Source organism: Salvelinus fontinalis, chromosome 24 (genome assembly GCF_029448725.1).
Source record: "Salvelinus fontinalis isolate EN_2023a chromosome 24, ASM2944872v1, whole genome shotgun sequence".
Classification (NCBI taxonomy): Eukaryota; Metazoa; Chordata; class Actinopteri; order Salmoniformes; family Salmonidae; genus Salvelinus; species Salvelinus fontinalis.
This window is the reverse complement of record NC_074688.1, coordinates 38037058-38057942: the sequence shown is the minus strand read 5'-3', so window position 1 is coordinate 38057942 and position 20885 is coordinate 38037058. Positions and strand designations below refer to the sequence as shown.

Below are 20885 nucleotides of genomic sequence, written 5' to 3'. Positions count from 1 at the left end.
TGGGAGTGACTGTTGGTTCTAATAATGAGCCTGGGGGTGACTGTTGGTTCTGTTAATGAGCCTGGGGGTGACTTGGATCTGTGAATGAGCCTGGGGGTGACTGTTGGATCTGTGAATGAGCCTGGGGGTGACTATTGGATCTGTGAAGGAGCCTGGGGGTTACTGTTGGATCTGTGAAGGAGCCTGGGGGTGACTGTTGGTTTTGTGAAGGAGCCTGGGGGTTACTGTTGGATCTGTGAAGGAGCCTGGGGGTGACTGTTGGTTCTGTGAATGAGCCTGGGGGTGACTGTTGTATCTGTGAATGAGCCTGGGGGTGACCTTTGGATCTGTGAATGAGCCTGGGGGTGACTGTTGGATCTGTGAATGAGCCTGGGGGTGACTGTTGGTTCTGTTAATGAGCCTGGGGGTGACTGTTGGTTCCGTGAATGAGCCTGGGGGTGACTGTTGGATCTGTGAATGAGCCTGGGTGTGACTGTTGGATCTGTGAATGAGCCTGGGGGTGACTGTTGGATCTGTGAATGAGCCTGGGGGTGACTGTTGGTTCTGTGAATGAGCCTGGGGGTGACTGTTGGATCTGTGAATGAGCCTGGGGGTGACTGTTGGTTCTGTGAATGAGCCTGGGGGTGACTGTTGGTTCTGTGAATGAGCCTGGGAGTGACTGTTGGTTCTGTGATTGAGCCTGGGGGTGACTGTTGGATCTGTGAATGAGCCTGTCGGTGACTGTTGGTTCTGTGAATGAACCTGTGGGTGACTGTTGGATCTGTGAATGAGCCTGGGGGTGACTGTTGGATCTGTGAATGAGCCTGGGGGTGACTGTTGGTTCTGTGAATGAGCCAGGGGGTGACTGTTGGTTCTGTGAATGAGCCTGGGAGTGAGTGTTGGTTCTGTGAATGAGCCTGGGGGTGACTGTTGTATCTGTGAATGAGCCTGTTGGTGACTGTTGGATCTGTGAAGGAACCTGGGGGTGACTGTTGGTTATAATAATGAGCCTGGGGGTGACTGTTGGTTCTGTGAATGAGCCTGGGGGTGACTGTTGGATCTGTGAATGAGCCTTGGGGTTGACTGTTGGTTCTGTGAATGAGCCTGGGGGTGACTGTTGGATCTGTGAATGAGCCTGGGGGTGACTGTTGGTTCTGTGAATGAGCCTGGGGTTGACTGTTGGATCTGTGAATGAGCCTGGGAGTGACTGTTGGTTCTAATAATGAGCCTGGGGGTGACTGTTGGTTCTGTTAATGAGCCTGGGGGTGACTGTTGGATCTGTGAATGAGCCTGGGGGTGACTGTTGGATCTGTGAATGAGCCTGGGGGTGACTATTGGATCTGTGAAGGAGCCTGGGTGTTACTGTTGGATCTGTGAAGGAGCCTGGGGGTGACTGTTGGTTCTGTCAATGAGCCTGGGGGTGACTGTTGGTTCTGTTAATGAGCCTGGGGGTGACTGTTGGATCTGTGAATGAGCCTGGGGGTGCCTGTTGGATCTGTGAATGAGCCTGAGGGTGACTGTTGGTTCTGTTAATGAGCCTGGGGGTGACTGTTGGTTCTGTGAATGAGCCTGGGGGTGACTGTTGGATCTGTGAATGAGCCTGGGAGTGACTGTTGGATCTGTGAATGAGCCTGGTGGTGACTTTTGGATCTGTGAATGAGCCTGGGGGTGACTGTTGGTTCTGTGAATGAGCCTGGGGGTGACTGTTGGATCTGTGAATGAGCCTGGGGGTGACTGTTGGTTCTGTGAATGAGCCTGGGGGTGACTGTTGGTTCTGTGAATGAGCCTGGGAGTGACTGTTGGTTCTGTGATTGAGCCTGGGGGTGACTGTTGGATCTGTGAATGAGCCTGGGGGTGACTGTTGGTTCTGTGAATGAGCCTGTGGGTGACTGTTGGATCTGTGAATGAGCCTGGGGTTGACTGTTGGATCTGTGAATGAGCCTAGGGGTGACTGTTGGATCTGTGAATGAGCCTAGGGGTGACTGTTGGTTCTGTGAATGAGCCTGGGGGTGACTGTTGGTTCTGTGAATGAGCCTGGGAGTGAGTGTTGGTTCTGTGAATGAGCCTGGGGGTGACTGTTGTATCTGTGAATGAGCCTGTTGGTGACTGTTGGATCTGTGAAGGAGCCTGGGGGTGACTGTTGGTTCTAATAATGAGCCTGGGGGTGACTGTTGGTTCTGTTAATGAGCCTGGGGGTGACTGTTGGATCTGTGAATGAGCCTGGGGGTGACTGTTGGATCTGTGAATGAGCCTGGGGGTGACTGTTGGATCTGTGAATGAGCCTTGGGGTTGACTGTTGGTTCTGTGAATGAGCCTGGGGGTGACTGTTGGATCTGTGAATGAGCCTGGGAGTGACTGTTGGTTCTAATAATGAGCCTGGGGGTGACTGTTGGTTCTGTTAATGAGCCTGGGGGTGACTTGGATCTGTGAATGAGCCTGGGGGTGACTGTTGGATCTGTGAATGAGCCTGGGGGTGACTATTGGATCTGTGAAGGAGCCTGGGGGTTACTGTTGGATCTGTGAAGGAGCCTGGGGGTGACTGTTGGTTTTGTGAAGGAGCCTGGGGGTTACTGTTGGATCTGTGAAGGAGCCTGGGGGTGACTGTTGGTTCTGTGAATGAGCCTGGGGGTGACTGTTGTATCTGTGAATGAGCCTGGGGGTGACTGTTGGTCTGTGAATGAGCCTGGGGGTGACTGTTGGTTCTGTGAATGAGCCTGGGGGTGACTTTTGGATCTGTGAATGAGCCCAGGGCCACTGTTGGATCTGTGAATGAGCCCGGGGGTGACTGTTGGTTCTGTTAATGAGCCCGGGGGTGACTGTTGGTTCTGTGAATGAGCCCGGGGGTGACTGTTGGATCTGTGAATGAGCCTGGGAGTGACTGTTGGATCTGTGAATGAGCCTGGGGGTGACTGTTGGTTATAATAATGAGCCTGGGGTTGACTGTTGGTTCTGTTAATGAGCCTGGGGGTGACTGTTGGATCTGTGAATGAGCCTGGGGGTGACTGTTGGTTATAATAATGAGCCTGGGGTTGACTGTTGGTTCTGTTAATGAGCCTGGGGGTGACTGTTGGATCTGTGAATGAGCCTGGGGGTGACTGTTGGATCTGTGAATGAGCCTTGGGGTTGACTGTTGGTTCTGTGAATGAGCCTGGGGGTGACTGTTGGATCTGTGAATGAGCCTGGGGATGACTGTTGGATCTGTGAATGAGCCTGGGGGTGACTATTGGATCTGTGAAGGAGCTTGGGGGTTACTGTTGGATCTGTGAAGGAGCCTGGGGGTGACTGTTGGTTCTGTGAATGAGCCTGGGGGTGACTGTTGGTTCTGTGAATGAGCCTGGGGGTGACTGTTGTATCTGTGAATGAGCCTGGGGGTGACTGTTGGATCTGTGAATGAGCCTGGGGGTGACTATTGGATCTGTGAAGGAGCCTGGGGGTTACTGTTGGATCTGTGAAGGAGCCTGGGGGTGACTGTTGGTTCTGTGAATGAGCCTGGGGGTGACTGTTGGTTCTGTGAATGAGCCTGGGGGTGACCTTTGGATCTGTGAATGAGCCTGGGGGTGCCTGTTGGATCTGTGAATGAGCCTGGGGGTGACTGTTGGTTCTGTTAATGAGCCTGGGGGTGACTGTTGGTTCTGTGAATGAGCCTGGGGGTGACTGTTGGATCTGTGAATGAGCCTGGGAGTGACTGTTGGAATTGTGAATGAGCCTGGTGGTGACTGTTGGATCTGTGAATGAGCCTGGGGGTGACTGTTGGTTCTGTGAATGAGCCTGGGGGTGACTGTTGGATCTGTGAATGAGCCTGGGGGTGACTGTTGGTTCTGTGAATGAGCCTGGGGGTGACTGTTGGTTCTGTGAATGAGCCTGGGAGTGACTGTTGGTTCTGTGATTGAGCCTGGGGGTGACTGTTGGATCTGTGAATGAGCCTGGGGGTGACTGTTGGATCTGTGAATGAGCCTGGGGGTGACTGTTGGATCTGTGAATGAGCCTGGGGGTGACTGTTGGTTCTGTGAATGAGCCTGGGGGTGACTGTTGGATCTGTGAATGAGCCTGGGGGTGACTGTTGGTTCTGTGAATGAGCCTGGGGGTGACTGTTGGTTCTGTGAATGAGCCTGGGAGTGAGTGTTGGTTCTGTGAATGAGCCTGGGGGTGACTGTTGTATCTGTGAATGAGCCTGTCGGTGACTGTTGGATCTGTGAAGGAGCCTGGGGGTGACTGTTGGTTCTAATAATGAGCCTGGGGGTGACTGTTGGTTCTGTTAATGAGCCTTGGGGTGACTGTTGGATCTGTGAATGAGCTTGGGGGTGACTGTTGGTTCTGTGAATGAGCCTGGGGGTGACTGTTGGATCTGTGAATGAGCCTGGGGGTGACCTTTGGATCTGTGAATGAGCCTGGGGGTGCCTGTTGGATCTGTGAATGAGCCTGAGGGTGACTGTTGGTTCTGTTAATGAGCCTGGGGGTGACTGTTGGTTCTGTGAATGAGCCTGGGGGTGACTGTTGGATCTGTGAATGAGCCTGGGAGTGACTGTTGGATCTGTGAATGAGCCTGGTGGTGACTTTTGGATCTGTGAATGAGCCTGGGGGTGACTGTTGGTTCTGTGAATGAGCCTGGGGGTGACTGTTGGATCTGTGAATGAGCCTGGGGGTGACTGTTGGTTCTGTGAATGAGCCTGGGGGTGACTGTTGGTTCTGTGAATGAGCCTGGGAGTGACTGTTGGTTCTGTGAATGAGCCTGGGGGTGACTGTTGGATCTGTGAATGAGCCTGGGGGTGACTGTTGGTTCTGTGAATGAGCCTGGGGGTGACTGTTGGTTCTGTGAATGAGCCTGGGAGTGAGTGTTGGTTCTGTGAATGAGCCTGGGGGTGACTGTTGTATCTGTGAATGAGCCTGTTGGTGACTGTTGGATCTGTGAAGGAGCCTGGGGGTGACTGTTGGTTCTAATAATGAGCCTGGGGGTGACTGTTGGTTCTGTTAATGAGCCTGGGGGTGACTGTTGGATCTGTGAATGAGCCTGGGGGTGACTGTTGGATCTGTGAATGAGCCGGGGGTGACTGTTGGATCTGTGAATGAGCCTTGGGGTTGACTGTTGGTTCTGTGAATGAGCCTGGGGGTGACTGTTGGATCTGTGAATGAGCCTGGGGGTGACTGTTGGTTCTGTGAATGAGCCTGGGGGTGACTGTTGTATCTGTGAATGAGCCTGGGGGTGACTGTTGGTCTGTGAATGAGCCTGGGGGTGACTGTTGGTTCTGTGAATGAGCCTGGGGGTGACTTTTGGATCTGTGAATGAGCCCAGGGCCACTGTTGGATCTGTGAATGAGCCCGGGGGTGACTGTTGGTTCTGTTAATGAGCCCGGGGGTGACTGTTGGTTCTGTGAATGAGCCCGGGGGTGACTGTTGGATCTGTGAATGAGCCTGGGAGTGACTGTTGGATCTGTGAATGAGCCTGGGGGTGACTGTTGGTTATAATAATGAGCCTGGGGTTGACTGTTGGTTCTGTTAATGAGCCTGGGGGTGACTGTTGGATCTGTGAATGAGCCTGGGGGTGACTGTTGGATCTGTGAATGAGCCTGGGGGTGACTGTTGGTTCTGTGAATGAGCCTGGGGGTGACTGTTGGATCTGTGAATGAGCCTGGGGATGACTGTTGGATCTGTGAATGAGCCTGGGGGTGACTATTGGATCTGTGAAGGAGCCTGGGGGTTACTGTTGGATCTGTGAAGGAGCCTGGGGGTGACTGTTGGTTCTGTGAATGAGCCTGGGGGTGACTGTTGGTTCTGTGAATGAGCCTGGGGGTGACTGTTGTATCTGTGAATGAGCCTGGGGGTGACTGTTGGATCTGTGAATGAGCCTGGGGGTGACTATTGGATCTGTGAAGGAGCCTGGGGGTTACTGTTGGATCTGTGAAGGAGCCTGGGGGTTACTGTTGGATCTGTGAAGGAGCCTGGGGGTGACTGTTGGTTCTGTGAATGAGCCTGGGGGTGACTGTTGGTTCTGTGAATGAGCCTGGGGGTGACCTTTGGATCTGTGAATGAGCCTGGGGGTGCCTGTTGGATCTGTGAATGAGCCTGGGGGTGACTGTTGGTTCTGTTAATGAGCCTGGGGGTGACTGTTGGTTCTGTGAATGAGCCTGGGGGTGACTGTTGGATCTGTGAATGAGCCTGGGAGTGACTGTTGGATCTGTGAATGAGCCTGGGGGTGACTGTTGGTTCTGTGAATGAGCCTGGGGGTGACTGTTGGATCTGTGAATGAGCCTGGGGGTGACTGTTGGTTCTGTGAATGAGCCTGGGGGTGACTGTTGGTTCTGTGAATGAGCCTGGGAGTGACTGTTGGTTCTGTGATTGAGCCTGGGGGTGACTGTTGGATCTGTGAATGAGCCTGGGGGTGACTGTTGGATCTGTGAATGAGCCTGGGGGTGACTGTTGGATCTGTGAATGAGCCTGGGGGTGACTGTTGGTTCTGTGAATGAGCCTGGGGGTGACTGTTGGATCTGTGAATGAGCCTGGGGGTGACTGTTGGTTCTGTGAATGAGCCTGGGGGTGACTGTTGGTTCTGTGACTGAGCCTTGGAGTGAGTGTTGGTTCTGTGAATGAGCCTGGGGGTGACTGTTGTATCTGTGAATGAGCCTGTCGGTGACTGTTGGATCTGTGAAGGAGCCTGGGGGTGACTGTTGGTTCTAATAATGAGCCTGGGGGTGACTGTTGGTTCTGTTAATGAGCCTGGGGGTGACTGTTGGATCTGTGAATGAGCTTGGGGGTGACTGTTGGTTCTGTGAATGAGCCTGGGGGTGACTGTTGGATCTGTGAATGAGCCTGGGGGTGACCTTTGGATCTGTGAATGAGCCTGGGGGTGCCTGTTGGATCTGTGAATGAGCCTGAGGGTGACTGTTTGTTCTGTTAATGAGCCTGGGGGTGACTGTTGGTTCTGTGAATGAGCCTGGGGGTGACTGTTGGATCTGTGAATGAGCCTGGGAGTGACTGTTGGATCTGTGAATGAGCCTGGTGGTGACTTTTGGATCTGTGAATGAGCCTGGGGGTGACTGTTGGTTCTGTGAATGAGCCTGGGGGTGACTGTTGGATCTGTGAATGAGCCTGGGGGTGACTGTTGGTTCTGTGAATGAGCCTGGGGGTGACTGTTGGTTCTGTGAATGAGCCTGGGAGTGACTGTTGGTTCTGTGATTGAGCCTGGGGGTGACTGTTGGATCTGTGAATGAGTCTGGGGGTGACTGTTGGTTCTGTGAATGAGCCTGGGGGTGACTGTTGGTTCTGTGAATGAGCCTGGGAGTGATTGTTGGTTCTGTGAATGAGCCTGGGGGTGACTGTTGTATCTGTGAATGAGCCTGTTGGTGACTGTTGGATCTGTGAAGGAGCCTGGGGGTGACTGTTGGTTCTAATAATGAGCCTGGGGGTGACTGTTCGTTCTGTTAATGAGCCTGGGGGTGACTGTTGGATCTGTGAATGAGCCTGGGGGTGACTGTTGGATCTGTGAATGAGCCTGGGGGTGACTGTTGGATCTGTGAATGAGCCTTGGGGTTGACTGTTGGTTCTGTGAATGAGCCTGGGGGTGACTGTTGGATCTGTGAATGAGCCTGGGAGTGACTGTTGGATCTGTGAATGAGCCTGGGAGTGACTGTTGGTTCTAATAATGAGCCTGGGGGTGACTGTTGGTTCTGTTAATGAGCCTGGGGGTGACTGTTGGATCTGTGAATGAGCCTGGGGGTGACTGTTGGATCTGTGAATGAGCCTGGGGGTGACTATTGGATCTGTGAAGGAGCCTGGGGGTGACTGTTGGTTCTGTGAATGAGCCTGGGGGTGACTGTTGGTTCTGTGAATGAGCCTGGGGGTGACTGTTGGTTCTGTGAATGAGCCTGGGGGTGACTGTTGTATCTGTGAATGAGCCTGGGGGTGACTGTTGGTCTGTGAATGAGCCTGAGGGTGACTGTTGGTTCTGTGAATGAGCCTGGGGGTGACTTTTGGATCTGTGAATGAGCCCAGGGCCACTGTTGGATCTGTGAATGAGCCCGGGGGTGACTGTTGGTTCTGTTAATGAGCCCGGGGGTGACTGTTGGTTCTGTGAATGAGCCCGGGGGTGACTGTTGGATCTGTGAATGAGCCTGGGAGTGACTGTTGGATCTGTGAATGAGCCTGGGGGTGACTGTTGGTTATAATAATGAGCCTGGGGTTGACTGTTGGTTCTGTTAATGAGCCTGGGGGTGACTGTTGGATCTGTGAATGAGCCTGGGGGTGACTGTTGGATCTGTGAATGAGCCTGGGGGTGACTGTTGGATCTGTGAATGAGCCTGGGGGTGACTGTTGGATCTGTGAATGAGCCTTGGGGTTGACTGTTGGTTCTGTGAATGAGCCTGGGGGTGACTGTTGGATCTGTGAATGAGCCTGGGGATGACTGTTGGATCTGTGAATGAGCCTGGGGGTGACTATTGGATCCGTGAAGGAGCCTGGGGGTTACTGTTGGATCTGTGAAGGAGCCTGGGGGTGACTGTTGGTTCTGTGAATGAGCCTGGGGGTGACTGTTGGTTCTGTGAATGAGCCTGGGGGTGACTGTTGTATCTGTGAATGAGCCTGGGGGTGACTGTTGGATCTGTGAATGAGCCTGGGGGTGACTATTGGATCTGTGAAGGAGCCTGGGGGTTACTGTTGGATCTGTGAAGGAGCCTGGGGGTTACTGTTGGATCTGTGAAGGAGCCTGGGGGTGACTGTTGGTTCTGTGAATGATCCTGGGGGTGACTGTTGGTTCTGTGAATGAGCCTGGGGGTGACCTTTGGATCTGTGAATGAGCCTGGGGGTGCCTGTTGGATCTGTGAATGAGCCTGGGGGTGACTGTTGGTTCTGTTAATGAGCCTGGGGGTGACTGTTGGTTCTGTGAATGAGCCTGGGGGTGACTGTTGGATCTGTGAATGAGCCTGGGAGTGACTGTTGGATCTGTGAATGAGCCTGGTGGTGACTGTTGGATCTGTGAATGAGCCTGGGGGTGACTGTTGGTTCTGTGAATGAGCCTGGGGGTGACTGTTGGATCTGTGAATGAGCCTGGGGGTGACTGTTGGTTCTGTGAATGAGCCTGGGGGTGACTGTTGGTTCTGTGAATGAGCCTGGGAGTGACTGTTGGTTCTGTGATTGAGCCTGGGGGTGACTGTTGGATCTGTGAATGAGCCTGGGGGTGACTGTTGGATCTGTGAATGAGCCTGGGGGTGACTGTTGGATCTGTGAATGTGCCTGGGGGTGACTGTTGGTTCTGTGAATGAGCCTGGGGGTGACTGTTGGATCTGTGAATGAGCCTGGGGGTGACTGTTGGTTCTGTTAATGAGCCTGGCGGTGACTGTTGGTTCTGTGAATGAGCCTGGGAGTGAGTGTTGGTTCTGTGAATGAGCCTGGGGGTGACTGTTGTATCTGTGAATGAGCCTGTCGGTGACTGTTGGATCTGTGAAGGAGCCTGGGGGTGACTGTTGGTTCTAATAATGAGCCTGGGGGTGACTGTTGGTTCTGTTAATGAGCCTGGGGGTGACTGTTGGATCTGTGAATGAGCCTGGGGGTGACTGTTTGATCTGTGAATGAGCCTGGGGGTGACTGTTGGATCTGTGAATGAGCCTGGGGGTTGACTGTTGGTTCTGTGAATGAGCCTGGGGGTGACTGTTGGATCTGTGAATGAGCCTGGGAGTGACTGTTGGTTCTAATAATGAGCCTGGGGGTGACTGTTGGTTCTGTTAATGAGCCTGGGGGTGACTGTTGGATCTGTGAATGAGCCTGGGGGTGACTGTTGGTTCTGTGAATGAGCCTGGGGGTGACTATTGGATCTGTGAAGGAGCCTGGGGGTTACTGTTGGATCTGTGAAGGAGCCTGGGGGTGACTGTTGGTTCTGTGAATGAGCCTGAGGGTGACTGTTGGTTCTGTGAATGAGCCTGGGGGTGACTGTTGTATCTGTGAATGAGCCTGGGGGTGACTGTTGGTCTGTGAATGAGCCTGGGGGTGACTGTTGGTTCTGTGAATGAGCCTGGGGGTGACTTTTGGATCTGTGAATGAGCCCAGGGCCCCTGTTGGATCTGTGAATGAGCCCGGGGTTGACTGTTGGTTCTGTTAATGAGCCCGGGGGTGACTGTTGGTTCTGTGAATGAGCCCGGGGGTGACTGTTGGATCTGTGAATGAGCCTGGGAGTGACTGTTGGATTTGTGAATGAGCCTGGTGGTGACTGTTGGATCTGTGAATGAGCCTGGGGGTGACTGTTGGTTCTGTGAATGAGCCTGGGGGTGACTGTTGGATCTGTGAATGAGCCTGGGGGTGACTGTTGGTTCTGTGAATGAGCCTGGGGGTTGACTGTTGGTTCTGTGAATGAACCTGGGGGTGACTGTTGGATCTGTGAATGAGCCTGGGGGTGACTGTTGGTTCTGTGAATGAGCCTGGGGGTGACTGTTGGATCTGTGAATGAGCCTGACGAAAGGGAAGGACACGTCTTGGTTTGTGTGAATGGAAACACACACACAACACACACACACTCCGTAGCATGTCTGGGTGTATTTAGTGTTCAGTACCACCTGGGGTTGGGAATAGAAGGTCAGATCTGTGGAAGTGTGCGGGTCTGAATGTTTCCAGCTGTTACGTTTTGATTCTGTTCACATTTGGTTATCATGCTTTGAACTAAAACTTTTTTGGACTGTTGCATGCAAACCACAGTCTATATTGATGAGCTGTGTGTGTGTGTGTGTGTGTGTGTGTGTGTGTGTGTGTGTGTGTGTGTGTGTGTGTGTGTGTGTGTGTGTGTGTGTGTGTGTGTGTGTGTGTGTGTGTGTGTGTGTGTGTGTGTGTTCACAGCTGGGAGGAATACAACAAACGAGGAGCTGGAGAGCATGTTAGAGAGCGACAACCCAGCGATCTTCACCTCAGGGGTGAGTGTTAGAAAAGTAGCCAGGCTGTACTCTCATTCCTCATGTATTGTGGTGGGTAGCCAGGCTGGACTCTCATTCCTCATGTATTGTGGTGGGTAGCCAGGCTGGACTCTCATTCCTCATGTATTGTGGTGGGTAGCCAGGCTGTACTCTCATTCCTCATGTATTGTGGTTGGTAGCCAGGCTGTACTCTCATTCCTCATGTATTGTGGTGGGTAGCCAGGCTGGACTCTCATTCCTCATGTATTGTGGTGGGTAGCCAGGCTGTACTCTCATTCCTCATGTATTGTGGTGGGTAGCCAGGCTGTACTCTCATTCCTCATGTATTGTGGTGGGTAGCCAGGCTGTACTCTCATTCCTCATGTATTGTGGTGGGTAGCCAGGCTGTACTCTCATTCCTCATGTATTGTGGTGGGTAGCCAGGCTGTACTCTCATTCCTCATGTATTGTGGTGGGTAGCCAGGCTGTACTCTCATTCCTCATGTATTGTGGTGGGTAGCCAGGCTGTACTCTCATTCCTCATGTATTGTGGTGGGTAGCCAGACTGGACTCTCATTCCTCATGTATTGTGGTGGGTAGCCAGGCTGTACTCTCATTCCTCATGTATTGTGGTGGGTAGCCAGGCTGGACTCTCATTCCTCATGTATTGTGGTGGGTAGCCAGGCTGTACTCTCATTCCTCATGTATTGTGGTGGGTAGCCAGGCTGTACTCTCATTCCTCATGTATTGTGGTGGGTAGCCAGGCTGTACTCTCATTCCTCATGTATTGTGGTGGGTAGCCAGGCTGTACTCTCATTCCTCATGTATTGTGGTGGGTAGCCAGGCTGGACTCTCATTCCTCATGTATTGTGGTGGGTAGCCAGGCTGGACTCTCATTCCTCATGTATTGTGGTGGGTAGCCAGGCTGTACTCTCATTCCTCATGTATTGTGGTGGGTAGCCAGGCTGTACTCTCATTCCTCATGTATTGTGGTGGGTAGCCAGGCTGGACTCTCATTCCTCATGTATTGTGGTGGGTAGCCAGGCTGTACTCTCAGCCCTCATGTATTGTGGTGGGTAGCCAGGCTGTACTCTCATTCCTCATGTATTGTGGTGGGTAGCCAGGCTGTACTCTCATTCCTCATGTATTGTGGTGGGTAGCCAGGCTGTACTCTCATTCCTCATGTATTGTGGTGGGTAGCCAGGCTGTACTCTCATTCCTCATGTATTGTGGTGGGTAGCCAGGCTGGACTCTCATTCCTCATGTATTGTGGTGGGTAGCCAGGCTGTACTCTCATTCCTCATGTATTGTGGTGGGTAGCCAGGCTGTACTCTCATTCCTCATGTATTGTGGTGGGTAGCCAGGCTGTACTCTCATTCCTCATGTATTGTGGTGGGTAGCCAGGCTGGACTCTCATTCCTCATGTATTGTGGTGGGTAGCCAGGCTGGACTCTCATTCCTCATGTATTGTGGTGGGTAGCCAGGCTGTACTCTCATTCCTCATGTATTGTGGTGGGTAGCCAGGCTGTACTCTCATTCCTCATGTATTGTGGTGGGTAGCCAGGCTGTACTCTCATTCCTCATGTATTGTGGTGGGTAGCCAGGCTGGACTCTCATTCCTCATGTATTGTGGTGGGTAGCCAGGCTGGACTCTCATTCCTCATGTATTGTGGTGGGTAGCCAGGCTGTACTCTCATTCCTCATGTATTGTGGTGGGTAGCCAGGCTGGACTCTCATTCCTCATGTATTGTGGTGGGTAGCCAGGCTGTACTCTCATTCCTCATGTATTGTGGTGGGTAGCCAGGCTGTACTCTCATTCCTCATGTATTGTGGTGGGTAGCCAGGCTTTACTCTCATTCCTCATGTATTGTGGTGGGTAGCCAGGCTGTACTCTCATTCCTCATGTATTGTGGTGGGTAGCCAGGCTGTACTCTCATTCCTCATGTATTGTGGTGGGTAGCCAGGCTGTACTCTCATTCCTCATGTATTGTGGTGGGTAGCCAGGCTGTACTCTCATTCCTCATGTATTGTGGTGGGTAGCCAGGCTGTACTCTCATTCCTCATGTATTGTGGTGGGTAGCCAGGCTGTACTCTCATTCCTCATGTATTGTGGTGGGTAGCCAGGCTGTACTCTCATTCCTCATGTATTGTGGTGGGTAGCCAGGCTGTACTCTCAGCCCTGAGGGTAAGGGAGGAGAGGACAGGAGAGGGGAGGGGAGGGGAGTAGCGGACACGAAAGGAGAGGGTAAGGGAGGAGAGGACAGGGTAAGGGAGGAGAGGGTGCACAGGCTGTTTAGCCAGCTCTCTGTCACCTGGGAGAACGTTGGAATAATTATTTCAGACAGAGCTGTCTTTTAAAGGAAAGTAGAGCAGATGGCTGTTTCTAATTTGTCTCTCTCTCTCTCTCTCTCTCTCTCTCTCTCTCTCTCGCTCTCATCCTCTCACCCCCTCCCCCCTGATCCTTCAGATCGTCATGGACTCCAACATCACCCAGCAGGCGATGAACGAGATCGAGACTCGACACACTGAGATCATCAAGCTGGAGAACAGCATCCGTGAGCTACATGACATGTTCATGGACATGGCCATGCTGGTGGAGAGCCAGGTGAGGCCTAGCGACTAGCCAGACCCCATCCTCGCCTAGCCATTCACCCCGCCACCCCCTCACTTCCCCTGTGCATAGACTGGAACAGAGGGGCTGAGGAAGCCAACAGGTCCAGCATTGAGCTCTGTTTCCATGTGCATATGGCCTCACAGTGGATAGATTGGTGTTTTATCACACATATAGCAACACTATGTCGGTCTGTTCCCAGACCAGTAACACTACATTGAAAATATGTTGTTTTTTAAATTAAATGTAAAGCTATCTCTCAAACAAGAGTAGCACCTCATTAAATATACCTGCATTTAGATTGACTGAAGGACAGGCAGGACAATGTGGGAAAGCTTACGTGGTTGATTTACTTTATTGTCATTTAGCTGACTCTCTCACCCAGAGCAACTTAAAGTAGCGTAGATTTTCCGTACTGGTCCCCCGTGGGAATCGAACCCACAACTCTGGCGTCGCAATCGCCATGCTCTACCGACTGAGACACACGGTGGTATATAGTGGTAGATAGTGGTAGATAGAGGTAGATAGTGGTAGATAGTGGTAGATAGAGGTAGATAGTGGTAGATAGAGGTAGATAGTGGTAGATAGAGGTAGATAGAGGTAGATAGTGGTAGATAGTGGTAGATAGTGGTAGATAGTGGTAGATACTGATAGATAGAGGTAGATACTGGTAGATACTGGTAGATACTGGTAGATACTGGTAGATAGTGGTAGATAGAGGTAGATAGAGGTAGATAGAGGTCGATAGAGGTCGATAGTGGTAGATAGTGGTAGATTCTGGTAGATAGTGATAGATAGAGGTAGATAGAGGTAGATGCTGGTAGATACTGATAGATGCTGGTAGATAGAGGTAGATAGTGGTAGATAGAGGTAGATAGTGGTAGATAGAGGTAGATAGTGGTAGATAGAGGTAGATAGTGGTAGATAGGGGTAGATACTGGTAGATAGTGGTAGATAGTGGTAGATACTGATAGATACTGATAGATACTGGTAGATACTGGTAGATACTGGTAGATACTGGTAGATAGAGGTAGATAGAGGTAGATAGAGGTAGATAGAGGTAGATAGTGGTAGATAGTGGTAGATACTGGTAGATACTGGTAGATACTGGTAGATACTGGTAGATACTGGTAGATAGTGGTAGATAGTGGTAGATAGTGGTAGATAGTGGTAGATAGTGGTAGATAGTGGTAAATACTGGTAGATAGTGGTAGATAGTGGTAGATAGTGGTAGATACTGGTAGATAGTGGTAGATACTGCTAGATGGTGCTAGATGGTGGTAGATAATGATAGATAGTGGTAGATTGTGCTGCTTGCAACAGTGTGTACTATACAGAACAGTATGGGATCAGTCTCTCTCTGTGTCTGCTGGACTGTGGGGGGCTGAATCCCTGGGGATCAGTGTGTGTGTGTGATCATATAAATATGAGTGTGTTGGTGCTGTAATGAACAAGTGTGATTGAATAATTGATGAGACTACTGCTTGGCTAATTCATTCATTAACCCTGGGCTCTACATCAGTCTAGACTATGCTTCCTTCTATTACAGTTTTTCCCCCCCTCTTCTGTCGGGCTCTCTGTCGTTGTCTCTCTGCTTCTCCTCCCTCCCCCACCTTCCTGTCCTTCCCTCCCTCTCTTTCCTCTACTCTCTCTCCTTTGTTTCACCATAACAGGCTCTAAGCACAGCACTGAGAGTATGGGCCTCACACTAACCTCCCAAGGTAATTCACTTGTAATTCCTCACTTGATGCGTGCAGTCAGTGCACAGTTGATGTTCTAAGTTGAAATGTGTGTTGTGCATTGGGTGTTTTAATTGATTAAATTTGAGAATATTGAGATTGAAAAGGCTTTTAGATTACTGAAAGTGGTCAAAACTTTACTATGAATAACTCGAACCTGTTGAATGGGGCTGCGTTAAAATTGAGCTGGATGTAAAATGGGAAGTGTGTGTGTGTGTGTGTGTGTGTGTGTGTGTGTGTGTGTGTGTGTGTGTGTGTGTGTGTGTGTGTGTGTGTGTGTGTGTGTGTGTGTGTGTGTGTGTGTGTGTGTGTGTGTGTGTGTGTGTGTGTGTGTGTGTGTGTGTGTGTGTGTGAGCTTGTGTACGTCAGTAGATGCATGTGTGTTTATATTCTGTTATATGCTAGCTTTAAGTTGCAATAGTACTTCATTTGTATCTATATAATTAAATTATAATTACCTGTTTGACATTTTGTTTAATACAATGCAGATGTACAATTGAAGACGGAAGTTTACATACACCTTAGCCAAATACATATAAACTTAGTTTTTCACAATTCCTGATATTTAATCCTAGTAAAAATTCCCTGTCTTAGGTCAGTTAGGATCACCACTTTATTTTAAGAATGTAAAATGTCAGAATAATAGTAGAGAGAATTATTTATTTCAGCTTTTATTTCTTTCATCACATTCCCAGTGGGTCAGAAGTTTACATACACTCAACTAGTATTTGGTAGCATTGCCTTTAAATTGTTTAACTTGGGACAAACGTTTCGGGAAGCCTCCCACAATAAGTTGGGTGAATTTTGGTCCATTCCTCATGACAGAGCCGGTGTAACCGAGTCAGGTTTGTAGGCCTCCTTGCTCGCACACATTTTTTCAGTTCTGCCCACAAATTTTCCATAGGATTGAGGTCAGGGCTTTGTGATGGCCTCTCCAATACCTTGACTTTGTTGTCCTTAAGACATTTAGCCACAACTTTGGAAGTATGCTTGGGGTCATTGTCCATTTGGAAGACCCATTTGCAACCAAGCTTTAACTTCCTGACTGATGTCTTGAGATGTTGCTTCAAAATATCCACATAATTTTCCGTCCTCATGATGCCATCTATTTTGTGAAGTGCACCAGTCCCTCCTGCAGCAAAGCACACTCACAACATGATGCTGCCACCCCCGTGCTTCACGGTTGGGGTGGTGTTCTTCGGTTTGCAAGCCTCCCCCTTTTTCCTCCAAACATAACGATGGTCATTATGGCCAAACAGTTCTATTTTTGTTTCATCAGACCAGAGGACATTTCTCGAAAAAGTAAGATCTTTGTCCCCATATGCAGTTGCAAACCGTAGTCTGGCTTTTTTATGCCGGTTTTGGAGTAGTGGCTTCTTCCTTGCTGAGTTGCCTTTCAGGTTATATCGATATAGGACTCATTTTACTGTGGATATAGATACTTTTCTAATTCCTCCAGCATCTTCACAAGGTCCTTTGCTGTTGTTCTGGAATTGATTTGCACTTTTCGCACCAAAGTACGTTCATCTCTAGGAGACAGAACGCGTCTCCTTCCTGAGCGGTATGACGGCTGCGTGGTCCCATGGTGTTTATAGTTGCGTACTATTGTTTGTACAGATGAAAGTGGTACCTTCAGGCGTTTGGAAATTGCTCCCAATGATGAACCAGACTTGTGGAGGTCTACAATTTTTTTTCTGAGGTCTTGACTGATTTCTTTTGATTTTCCCATGATGTCAAGCAAAGAGGCACTGAGTTTGAAGGTAGGCCTTGAAATACATCCACGGGTACACCTCCAATGGACTCAAATGATGTCAATTAGCCTATCAGAAGCTTCTAAAGTCATGAAAAAATAATTTTCTGGAGTTTTCCAAACTATTTAAAGGCACAGTCAACTTAGTGTATGTAAACTTCTGACCCACTGGAATTGTGATACAGTGAATTATAAGTGAAATAATCTGTCTGTAAACAATTGTTGGAAAAATTACTTGTCATGCACAAAGTAGGTGTCCTAACCGACTTGCCAAAATTATAGTTTTTTAACAAGACATTTGTGGAGTGGTTGAAAAACGAGTTCTAATGACTCCAACCTAAGTGTATGTAAACTTCCGATTTCAACTGTACGTTCCTCTTCAGGTGTGTTTTCTGCTTTGTCCAACAGGGGGAGCTGGTGAACAACATTGAGCAGAACGTGTGTAACACCCAGGACTATGTGGAACAGGCCAGAGACAACTACAAGGCTGCCGTCAGCATGCAGAAGGGCGGCCACAGGGTGAGACCCAACAACACACAGTCTATGGACATACTCTCATACAGCCCTCCCTCTCTTCCTTTTCTCCTGTCTGTCTACTCTTCCCTACCTTCCTTTTCTCCTGTCTGTCTACTCTTCCCTCCCTCCCTCTGTCTTGTCTGTCTACTCTTCCCTCTCTTCCTCTGTCCTGTCTGTCTACTCTTCCCTCTCTTCCTCTATATCCTCCTCCTCTCTGTCCCCACCTGTTTCCCCTCCCTCCCTCTGTTGTGTCTCTCCCTCCCTCCCTCTGTTGTGTCCCTCCCTCCCTCCCTCCCTCTGTTGTGTCCCTCCCTCCCTCCCTCTGTTGCCTCCCTCCCTCCCTCCCTCCCTCCCTCCCTCCCTCCCTCCCTCTGTTGTGTCCCTCCCTCCCTCCCTCCCTCCCTCCCTCTGTTGTGTCCCTCCCTCCCTCCCTCCCTCCCTCTGTTGTGTCTCTCCCTCCCTCCCTCTGTTGTGTCCCTCCCTCCCTCCCTCTGTTGTGTCTCTCCCTCCCTCCCTCTGTTGTGTCTCTCCCTCCCTCCCTCCCTCCCTCCCTCCCTCCCTCCCTCCCTCTGTTGTGTCCCTCCCTCCCTCCCTCTGTTGTGTCTCTCCTTCCTCCCTCTGTTGTGTCCCTCCCTCCCTCCCTTCCTCCCTCCGTTGTGTCTCTCCCTCCCTCCATTGTGTCCCTTCCTCCCTCTGTTGTGTCCCTCCCTCCCTCCCTTCCTCCCTCCGTTGTCTCTTCCTCCCTCCCTCCCTTCCTCCCTCCGTTGTGTCTCTCCCTCCCTCCATTGTGTCCCTTCCTCTCTCTGTTGTGTCTCTCCCTCCTCCCTCTGTTGTGTCCCTCCCTCCCTCCCTCCCTCCCTTCCTCCCTCCGTTGTGTCTCTCCCTCCCTCCATTGTGTCCCTTCCTCCCTCCGTTGTGTCTCTCCCTCCCTCCATTGTGTCCCTTCCTCCCTCCATTGTGTCCCTTCCTCCCTCCGTTGTGTCCCTCCCGACCCCCCCTTCCTCCCTCCATTGTGTCCCTCCCTCCCTCCCTCCCTCCCTCTGTTGTGTCCCTCCCTCCCTCCCTCCCTCCCTCTGTTGTGTCTCTCCCTCCCTCCATTGTGTCCCTTCCTCCCTCTGTTGTGTCCCTCCCTCCCTCCCTCCCTCCCTCCCTCCGTTGTGTCTCTTCCTCCCTCCATTGTGTCCCTTCCTCCCTCCGTTGTGTCCCTCCCGACCCCCCCCTTCCTCCCTCCATTGTGTCCCTCCCTCCCTCCCTCCATTGTGTCCCTTCCTCCCTCCATTGTGTCCCTTCCTCCCTCCGTTGTGTCCCTCCCGACCCCCCCTTCCTCCCTCCATTGTGTCCCTCCCTCCCTCCCTCTGTTGTGTCTCTCCCTCCCTCCATTGTGTCCCTTCCTCCCTCCGTTGTGTCCCTCCCTCCCTCCCTCCCTCCCTCTGTTGTGTCTCTCCCTCCCTCCATTGTGTCCCTTCCTCCCTCCGTTGTGTCCCTCCCTCCCTCCCTCCCTCCCTCTGTTGTGTCTCTCCCTCCCTCCATTGTGTCTCTTCCTCCCTCCGTTGTGTCTCTTCCTCCCTCCATTGTGTCCCTTCCTCCCTCCGTTGTGTCCCTCCCTCCCTCCCTCCCTCCCTCTGTTGTGTCTCTCCCTCCCTCCATTGTGTCCCTTCCTCCCTCCGTTGTGTCTCTCCCTCCCTCCATTGTGTCCCTTCCTCCCTCCATTGTGTCCCTTCCTCCCTCCATTGTGTCCCTTCCTCCCTCCGTTGTGTCCCTCCCGACCCCCCCTTCCTCCCTCCCTTGTGTCCCTCCCTCCCTCCCTCCCTCTGTTGTGTCTCTCCCTCCCTCCATTGTGTCCCTTCCTCCCTCCGTTGTGTCTCTCCCTCCCTCCGTTGTGTCCCTTCCTCCCTCCATTGTGTCCCTCCCTCCCTCCATTGTGTCCCTTCCTCCCTCCATTGTGTCCCTCCCTCCCTCCCTTCCTCCCTCCCTCCCTTCCTCCCTCCGTTGTGTCCCTTCCTCCCTCCATTGTGTCCCTCCCTCCCTCCGTTGTGTCCCTCCCTCCCTCCGTTGTGTCCCTCCCTCCCTCCGTTGTGTCCCTCCCTCCCTCCGTTGTGTCCCTCCCTCCCTCCGTTGTGTCTCTTCCTCCCTCCATTGTGTCCCTTCCTCCCTCCATTGTGTCTCTCCCTCCCTCCATTGTGTCCCTTCCTCCCTCCATTGTGTCCCTTCCTCCCTCCATTGTGTCCCTTCCTCCCTCCGTTGTGTCCCTCCCGACCCCCCCTTCCTCCCTCCATTGTGTCCCTCCCTCCCTCCCTCCCTCTGTTGTGTCTCTCCCTCCCTCCATTGTGTCCCTTCCTCCCTCCGTTGTGTCTCTCCCTCCCTCCGTTGTGTCCCTTCCTCCCTCCATTGTGTCCCTCCCTCCCTCCATTGTGTCCCTTCCTCCCTCCATTGTGTCCCTCCCTCCCTCCCTTCCTCCCTCCGTTGTGTCCCTTCCTCCCTCCATTGTGTCCCTCCCTCCCTCCGTTGTGTCCCTCCCTCCCTCCGTTGTGTCCCTCCCTCCCTCCGTTGTGTCCCTCCCTCCCTCCGTTGTGTCCCTCCCTCCCTCCGTTGTGTCTCTTCCTCCCTCCATTGTGTCCCTTCCTCCCTCCATTGTGTCTCTTCCTCCCTCCATTGTGTCCCTTCCTCCCTCCGTTGTGTCCCTCCCTCCCTCCCTCCCTCCGTTGTGTCCCTCCCTCCCTCCCTTCCTCCCTCCGTTGTGTCCCTCCCTCCCCCCTCTCTCAGGGGGAGATGATAGACCGTATAGAGTACAATGTGGAGCATTCAGTGGACTATGTGGAGAGGGCCGTGTCAGACACTAAGAAGGCTGTTAAATACCAGAGTAAAGCCCGGCGGGTGAGTTATACACACACACACACACACACACACACACACACACACACACACACACACACACACACAGCTGGAGCTGACGGATGTACCGAATGGCATATGGCACGTTATAGCTCTGTCTCCAGATCAGTTTGTGTTCTCTCTCTCACACACAATCTCTTTTGTAGCATGCTTTGTGAATATATTTCACTGTGCCTGCCTGAGTTGAAGTGAAAGTAGAGACTGGACTATGCAGTTGATGTAGTGTATCACATAATCCTCCTCATTTTAGGTTATCTGACTGACTGAATTAATTAACTTCCCTGACTTGCCTTCAGGTGGTTTGTCATCACCCCTCTGCCTTTACCCAGCATGTAGGCAGCTCTTTGACTGAGTTTGAGGGCCCACTGCCCTCTCATGGTTGGAAAAGGCACTGTCCCCGATACGCCCTGATTTCAACCCAACAAATGAGCTTTTTATGTCAACATGACATCACATAAGACAGTTATAGTCTCCTCAGATTTAGGAGCAGACATTAAGTGAGTAGCTGGAGGTTTCCCTCGTTTTTTCCTTCC

General features: G+C 51.6%; 1 protein-coding gene across 3 annotated transcripts in view; it reads left to right on the top strand.

Moving 5' to 3' along the window:
* Positions 1–20885, top strand: part of LOC129822403 (syntaxin-1A-like) — a 233677-nt gene that overhangs the window by 203579 nt on the left and 9213 nt on the right. The window contains exons 7-10 of one of the 3 annotated variants that reach the window (XM_055880663.1): positions 10792–10865; positions 13312–13449; positions 15129–15176; positions 17353–17463. In XM_055880663.1, the coding sequence (XP_055736638.1) occupies positions 10792–10865; positions 13312–13449; positions 15129–15167 (251 nt within the window). In that variant the 3' untranslated portion in view covers positions 15168–15176; positions 17353–17463. Of the gene's footprint in view, positions 1–10791; positions 10866–13311; positions 13450–15128; positions 15177–17352; positions 17464–20223; positions 20335–20885 lie in introns of those variants that run through there. The other 2 variants (XM_055880660.1, XM_055880661.1) reach the window with 2 other exon arrangements.